At 34.3% G+C, this 8,948-nt stretch overlaps 1 protein-coding gene across 2 annotated transcripts in view; it reads left to right on the forward strand.

Annotated features, from left to right (window-relative positions):
- Positions 1 to 8,948, forward strand: part of LOC145293721 (G-protein coupled receptor GRL101-like) — a 761,328-nt gene that overhangs the window by 750,014 nt on the left and 2,366 nt on the right. For both annotated transcript variants that reach the window (XM_080140164.1, XM_080140165.1), the window contains exon 24: positions 8,447 to 8,615. In XM_080140164.1, the coding sequence (XP_079996290.1) occupies positions 8,447 to 8,615 (169 nt within the window). The remainder of the gene's footprint in view (positions 1 to 8,446; positions 8,616 to 8,948) is intronic.

An 8,948-nucleotide genomic window follows, 5' to 3' on the forward strand; every position in this document is an offset into this window, starting at 1 on the left:
CCATCGATTCTGAAATAAAATGGAATCCTGACATTGTGATCATTTTTGCAGGTGTTATGTGCCAAATATTGAAATAAGAATGTTTAAATTCAATTATTGTAATTTAAGTCTTTAATTTTAAAGTCGATTTTATTTATAAAATATCTTTTTAGAAATCAATCTCAAAAACAATCTGAACAATAAATCTCTTTTGTTATGGCTAAGTTTTTGTCAAGGGTAGAAATTATAATAGACAAGTATTCATCCATGATGACATTTTACCGATTTCCTGGTTTACAGGTATTCTTGCTAAATTTCTTCGAAAGAATTGACATAAACAATACTTCAACTAAATACGTATATTTCATGCAATAATGACTTTTGTTTCTTCTGACTTTTCCTAAACTAAACATAAAACATCGGTTAGGGTTAGTTTAACATTCTGTAAAAGTACCTTCCGTTTTTTTTTTTTTGTTTTTTTTTTGTACTTCTGCAGAGAAGGTAAAAAAACGATAAAAACTGGATATATTTTTCGTGTTTTTATTCAATTTAACATGTTTATTAAGTTCGAAAAGAATACAGTGTTTACCGATGTGTTGGAAAATTCAAGATGGTGTCTCACACATTCTTTAACACCGTAAGTTTGGGAAAAGGTGTTATAAATAAAAAAAAAACTATACAAAATACTATTAAAAACCCGCCGAATATATGTCAACCTATGTCACGGTAACATATATTGAGCGAGTTTTTAACAGTATTTTAACCGGTTTTTTATTTATTACACCTTTTTCCAAACTTACCGTGTTAAAGAGAGAATCGGCCGCCATCTTGAATTTTCCAATACATCGGTAAACACTGTATGCTTTTCGAGCTGAATAAACATGTTAAATTGAATAAAAACACGAAAAATATATCCAGTTTGGTAGAAAAGTAATTTATCTTGCCTTTGATAACATTTATTTGTTATATATTTGTTTTTTGGCAACTTATTCGAATCTATGTGTACAGTAATACAAACCCGAAATGAATTTAAGACCATGAGTGAAATGAGAAAATGAAGAAAATCACATTTACTGTGTGTGTTTACTGTTTATGTACCTATTTACTATGCCTCCCCACGCGACAGAGTTAGACACCAGGGTCGTTTTTTAACGTGGAGAAAAGGTACAAAAATAAAAATTGTCTCAGTCGTGAAGGATTTCTCCTCTAACGAAAGAGAACAAGAAAATGAAGTGCAGCATCTGAAGAACAGATACTACACTTTGATCTTGACCAAAAGGCCAAAAGTCAGCGGGTTTGGTTGCCATAACAACGTGACGGTAGTGAACGTGTGTGTGTGCGTGTGTGCGCGTTTCGTGTAGTTTAGTTTTGTATAATAGTTTCGTATTTTTTTAATTTGTAAATAACAAGTTATTAAAAAATTAAACCCTTCCAAGATGGACAATAAATAAAGCCATAATATTTTATGGTAAAGGTAAGAGCGTAGAAACGATTGTTTTTTAGGAGATGTGATTATTGGATTAACCAATCAGAAATCGTCTGTGGCACACACATCTCTGTTTTAATAGATATATAGGTCGAGGTAATTAGTTAAAGAGATTTAATATAATGTGATATATAGATAGATAGATTAAATGTTAAATAGATTTTGTAAATAGTACAGTTGAAATGATTAGAATATTTCCAATATGTAATAAGGTCGAGGTAATTAGTTAAAGAGATTTAATATAATGTGATATGCAAATGAGCATAAGTCATTCGATATGGGGGTGGTTTGTAGAATAGTATATAAAGAAATTAGGCAAAGATTCTTATGTCTCCTATAACAGAAACATCCTAAAATGGGTTCTAATGTTTCTCTACCAGGAGAGATCTACCCTCTTACCTCCTTTATATTTCGTTGATGATGGAGAGCTGTACACACAGACAGAAACACACGAACCCTATTACTTTATAAAAATATAGATAGATATATATATATCATTCAACCACAGTAGTGGTTGAATATATGCTTAAGTCCGAAATTGAATGAATCGAGACACATTCAAACCCCCACCACTAATTCCGTTCGCGACCAAATTTCAAACAGATTATACAGTTGGATAGAACACCTCATTAGCTACATTTTGAAAAAACATTTTCGAAAATTGGTTCAGTAGAAAAAAAGTTACAACAGAATATGTGGGTTCACAAACAGGAGAGTAAGTACATAAGTGACTAACGCTTTTTTTTATTTTGCATAACTTTTTTTGTATATAAATATTTTTTACTGCGATTTTTCCAATATGACATGTTAGCGTAACGGTTAGAGTACCGGGGGTTGGAGGAAAGATTTTAGGTTCAATCCCGTGTATCGTTTTTTTTTTTATAATTAAAAAACCGAACTTTTTTTTAATAACTAATTTTTTTTTAACTCTCCTTATGATTTTATAGCAAAAAATGGTGAATTTATTGATTTAAAATATTAGTGACTTCTATGATAAACATATTCTTTTAATGAACTCAAAATTTTCGTTATCACATTTGATGAAAAATGTAGTCCCATTTTGGCAATGCGTCTGACCAATGATGCTTTTGAACCCGCGACCAGCACTGCGATGTCATCAGCAGCAGCCTGGGCATAAATATTCCTATTTTTAAACTCCTTTAAAAGAGGATTCAGCATACAGTTCCATAATAAAGGTGATAAAATCCCACTTTGGGGGTTTTATTTAACTACTTCCCTTTTAACAGTTGCCCTCAGTAGTTCTACTTGAACTGTTCTGTGCCTCACCATATACTCAATCCATCGGATGAGTACTGGTGGCCCATTGAGTTCTCGTAGCGACTTGTACATACTACTGAAGGGTATGTTGTCAAAAGCTCCAACGATATCTAAAAAGACACCGAGTGCCATCTTCTTTTTTTGTTGTTAGTTTACGCTCTATACAGATCACGAATTCATGAACCGCAGTCTCGGTAGAGACCCTGGCTCGGAACTACTGTGATTGAATGATAAATATTGCATAAATGTGTGTTTGAGAGCTAATTTTTTTTACAATCATTAATAAATATTATAAATTTATATATTAATACAATAGCAATGCCTGGAAAAATCATGGATTATATGGAAAAATGCGCGCATGAAAAGTAATATTCTTAAGATTTTATTAAACCTGGAAAAGTAAAGGACAAGAAATTCAACCTGGAAAAGTAAAGAACAAGATATTCTAGTAAAGTAAAAAATAAGAATTTTTTAGACTTAATATATTGCAGCTAAAAATAAAATTTGAATATTGATAAATATTTTATTTATTATTTGCATATGTTGTTGTTTATTGTTGAGTTAGAAAGAATTAAATAATCCTAATTATGATATAATAAAATTAATTTTTATGTGAATTATAAAATTATTAATTCCATCTACTAACTAACTAACTAATGAATTAATTTTATTCAAACAATTTTCACTACATAAATATATGCAAATAATAGGGGGGAAATAAGTTCAATCCAGCGACTGACACCCTTTACTTTTCCAGGTTTAATAAAATCTTAAGAATATTACTTTTCATGCGCGCATTTTTCCATATAATATAATATATATATATATATATATATATAATTACATGCATATATAGTTTTAAATGTATGTAATTATATATATATATATAATTACATACATATATAGTTTTAAAGTTGAAAAAAACTTCCAAGACTATATATGTATATATAGGTTACTTAAGTCGGTCACTTTAGCTCGCATATGCGTAGATCATCATATAATGATTAGATCATTCTGACAGGCGTTAAAAACATTTTAAAAATAAATGTTTAAATTTCAACCGCCTTTCTCACGGTTTACGGTGGCTGAATGGATTTGGCCATTGCTAATGAAGCCAGGAATGGCTTCTGTCGCCGGGTTCGAATCTATCGACTGGTGTTAATCATGACACCCTGCACACATGATTACCAAAACGATGAAACACTAGTGTGTCTAGGTATTTAAAAATTATTATAGTAAATAATTATATATATATATATATAGAGAGAGAGAGAGACATCCGTAGAGACAAGGCATGACTCCACTTGATGTAAGAATGAAAGATGAGTGTTGCAAAGACAAATGCCTATTGACCTAAGTCTTGAAAATATTGAGACTGTAGATAGAAGGAAAACAATGAGTAGGAAGAGAATTCCACAACCTTGTAGTCCTTGAAAAGAAACCACTGGGATAAGAAGCTGAATTACAATGAGGAAGTAAAACAAAAAATTGATGGGCACGTTTAGACCAACAATTCAAACGAGCTGGAACAAAGGAAGCAGCGAATTGATCAGATAAACACATGCCATGACAGTATTTGTTGAAAAGACTGAGACTAGCAACATCACGTCTGTGAGAGAGATGTTGAAGTGAAGATGAAAATGTGAGGCCAATCAAATTACAGATACGTTTCTGCGATTTATCAATAACCATACAATGGGATGCAGATTCATCAGCCCAAATATAACAGCAATACTCTATACACGGTCTAATAGTAGATTTGTAGAGATAGAGAATAGTCTCGGGTGTGCAAATGTAACTAGAGCGATAGGGGAACCGATTATACGAGAATCAGAAAGAGCAATGGATTTAATATATGGAATCCAAGACAGATTTGATGAGTTTTAATAGGATTAAACGAAATAAGCAATTTCTTACCCAAATCTATAATAGAACACAAGTAAATTTCTAGATAAACTTCATATTTTCATAGATTCGAGAAAGATGGGTGAGAAGCAACACCAGACTAGAGGGTTGTGTTCCTTTTCTGAATAATATTTTGTGGACGGTCATATACAGAAAGAAGAAACAGTGTCAGGCATAGAATATAGACGTGAGGAACACTGGCATTGATAAGAAAAGAAGATGAAAATACCCCATCAAGAGTTACTCGCAAGCTTTGATCAGAAAAAAGAAATAATAATGGTAAGAACTACCACCATCACAAGAACATCGAAAATTATATAGAAAACCAGGATAACACACTTTGTCGAACGCCTTTTAAATTTCAAGCGCAATTACCCTTCCCTCGTTTAAGAGGGTTCTTTTCTGTTGGTGCAGAGTTCCTTTCTGATGCAATATTTTTTTAACTATAATGGGGTATTATCCCGCACAGTCGGGAGGTTCTATTTATAAACGATGCTGCTAGGAACTGACGAATCAAATTAATTCATGTTTTTCTACCAACCAATCAGAAACAAGAATTGCCCCATAGAAATTAAACCTTTTTTCTGTAGCAACCTTGCATATATGTTTTCTTCGTGTAAACACGGGAAGAATCTTTTGCTCTGCGGCTTCCAACTCTTGAACTGTCTACTGAGAACCAGTCAACTCCAGAACTTGTGTAGAACAACTAACCATCGGAAACTGTTCTGTCTACTGAGAACCAGTCACCTCTAGGACTTGTATAGAACAACTAACCATCGGAAACTGTTCTGTCTACTGAGAACCAGTCACCTCTAGGACTTGTATAGAACAACTAACCATTGGAAACTGTTCTGTCTACTGAGAACCAGTCACCTCTAGGACTTGTATAGAACAACTAACCATTGGAAACTGTTCTGTCTACTGAGAACCAGTCACCTCTAGGACTTGTATAGAACAACTAACCATTGGAAACTGTTCTGTCTACTGAGAACCAGTCACCTCTAGGACTTGTATAGAACAACTAACCATTGGAAACTGTTCTGTCTACTGAGAACCAGTCACCTCTAGGACTTGTATAGAACAACTAACCATTGGAAACTGTTCTGTCTACTGAGAACCAGTCACCTCTAGGACTTGTATAGAACAACTAACCATTGGAAACTGTTCTGTCTACTGAGAACCAGTCACCTCTAGGACTTGTATAGAACAACTAACCATTGGAAACTGTTCTGTCTACTGAGAACCAGTCACCTCTAGGACTTGTATAGAACAACTAACCATTGGAAACTGTTCTGTCTACTGAGAACCAGTCACCTCTAGGACTTGTATAGAACAACTAACCATTGGAAACTGTTCTGTCTACTGAGAACCAGTCACCTCTAGGACTTGTATAGAACAACTAACCATTGGAAACTGTTCTGTCTACTGAGAACCAGTCACCTCTAGGACTTGTATAGAACAACTAACCATTGGAAACTGTTCTGTCTACTGAGAACCAGTCACCTGCAGAACTTGTATAGAAGATCTAACCATCGGAAACTGTTCCGAAACTAAACATGGCTTACAACTCTAGACTTTCCATCTTTAACGGTTATATGCTATGCTCGCCTCAGATCTAATGTTTATATAGATCGCCTTTATGACTCACCTCATAGCGTCGTAATATCGGAATTGAAGATAACCAGTGGATTTCTACCTTCAGCTTCCTATACAGCATGTTTTTTTATACCCAAAATATTTAAAAGTGTTTAATTTTTATTAGTACTCAAAACTGATTAACAAAATACTATTTGCAAGATACATATAACGACACATTGCAATTGAGAATAAAAACGAGACATATACCGCAATATGATAGATGGAAATTGTAATGGCGTGGAAAAGGATTATTTATATTTTGGAATTATATTACGAAGAGAAGGAAATCTCAATTTGTAATCTAGCTTACGTGTTTGAGGAAGGAAAGTCTCCATGTCGACCTGACATAATAGCAAATGAAGTCTTTTTCTTTGGGTCCTTAATACGGTACCAGATAAATGTTGTTTTGGGGAGTTATATTTTCCTTGTGGTTAATTGAGAGACAAAATATGATATAGATATTAGACTCGTACTATTGTGTGAGTAAAACGTGCGGGCTCATTAAGAGCCGTGAAAATCTTTAATCCACAAATTCATGTATACTTTGTTCAACCGAACCTTCGAATGACTGTTACTGACACGGCACCAAACTTCTATTATTTACATAGTGTTCTTACTTGTTTATATCCTTTTCTAAAGTAGTACAGTATCTGGGTATGTCCGTTTCTATTGCTACCTATTCTTGACCGTTTTTTTTTTAGTGTGAATGCAATATTTGCGAAATTTCGTGGAAAATACGTTTCTTGGTATTTTACTTAGATAGTAAGTTACTACAATGCATGTATTGTTTCATTGACAAAACGATTAGAAAGCATTGTTATATAGCCGGCCCATATAACGCAGTCTCTTAAATTCTTATGAAGTATCTATTTAATCTAACCATATAAGATGATGTATGCATAGCGTGTGTGTGATCGTCTAGTGTTCATGTGTGCTTGTATCACCGTCCGTATTGTCTTTAGGATGTTAAGAGTATACTTGTCAATACGTGTGATAACGTCTAGTGTATTTGCACATATATTTAAAAGGGTGTATAACGTATAAATACAGTTGAGCAACAGTTAAACAAATCAATAAGACACCAAGGCATATATTTTTTAAACAAAGCGGCGTATAACATCGTTCTGGGAGTTACATCAAACTCAAAAGTGTGGAAGGAACATTTTTTTTACATGGATGTCCCTACTTATCAAGGCCCAGAAGCCACTCGGGGATAAGGGTTATTGCATACATACCAATCTCACGTCGGTGTGTCTTGATTGACGGTCTATACGCTGCAAAAAGATTTCCTGAGTAACAACAATCAACACTCGTGTTACGACCCTGTAATCCCTACAGCCAGCTACCTTGAAAATGCTGCTGTGAAACCTGACGTAGTTATATAGAATAAGTCAGAGAGAGTTGCAACCTTAGTTGAAGTTAGTATCCCTAATGATGGATGTCTGAACAGAGCTGAAAGAGAGAAATAGACCAAATATCAAGGTTTCATGTATGATATGAAAGGAAACTGGAATCTTGGGGAGATATCAATCATACCAGTTATCATAGGTGCCACAGGGCTTATGAAGAAGAACCTGACGTCCTACCTAACTAATATTCCTGGTGAACCATGTGCAAAAGATATCCAGACAATTGCACTTAAGGGAACAACGAGGATACTAAAAAGAGCTCTTGGTTGGTTTGAATAAAAAGCATGGCAATATTGGCAGCTGGTTTGGCTGCCCCATACCCAGCATTACAATCTTTAAAGGAAGAAAATTTTAAATGGCCAATAATTAGGTTTCCGGCGTCAGCCGGGACGCTTACAATATGCAAACAGTATGTATTTAAGAAAACAATAATTTGCTTTGAATTGGTATCGAATACCATGTATGCCTATATTTTTACAGATTGTCGAAGAGAAGGTTCACGTAGTTAAAATAATTGATTTTAAAGTCACTATGTTAATGTCTTTAACTTTATAACGCATGTATCCAGTCTTTAAAAAGTATTTGAAATTTACGTGAAATTCAAACTCGAGTTAATGACATCATAAAACATTTATTTCCTTAGTAATGTGTAATCTACCTATCCATTTTTATCCACCAATCACATGTTTCTATTTGCCGACGACACGATTACGTTTTAGTAATATTCTTTATTGTTCTCTTTCGGTTTTAGGTGTACGCTTGGGTGGCTGTGTTCATCCTTCCCGTAAACAGCGCCATTAACCCGATTCTATACACATTGTCGACGGCTCCTTTTTTAGGGACAGTGCGGAAGCGAGCCACAAAGTTCCGAAAGTCCTTCATGACATCTATGACATTGGAAACAAAAAATTCGTACGTAGGTAAGTAATGGCGTTCGCAGGTCATTAATATTGTCATATTAACGCTACAGAAACAAAATGGAGGGTACGATAGAGTTTTTTTCTTTTGTAAAAACGAAAACTGACTGCACTTTAAACGAAATACAATCCATCATATATAAATATCGATGTGATATTTTTAATATCACATTTTTTCGGTCTAGAAAGCCAATGGATACCCCCTGCAAAGGCAGCTGCACATGGAATTGTGAGGCAACGGTTACGCAATTCTCAGCCATACCTTTCTCGGCACTGTTTGAGTTCAGTGGCAAGGAGAAGTCCAGGACGAATGGAAACAATGCCGAGATAAGCGGA

The sequence above is a fragment of the Euprymna scolopes genome, chromosome 15, assembly GCF_053919585.1.
Source record: "Euprymna scolopes isolate OS-2025 chromosome 15, ASM5391958v1, whole genome shotgun sequence".
NCBI lineage: Eukaryota > Metazoa > Mollusca > Cephalopoda > Sepiida > Sepiolidae > Euprymna > Euprymna scolopes.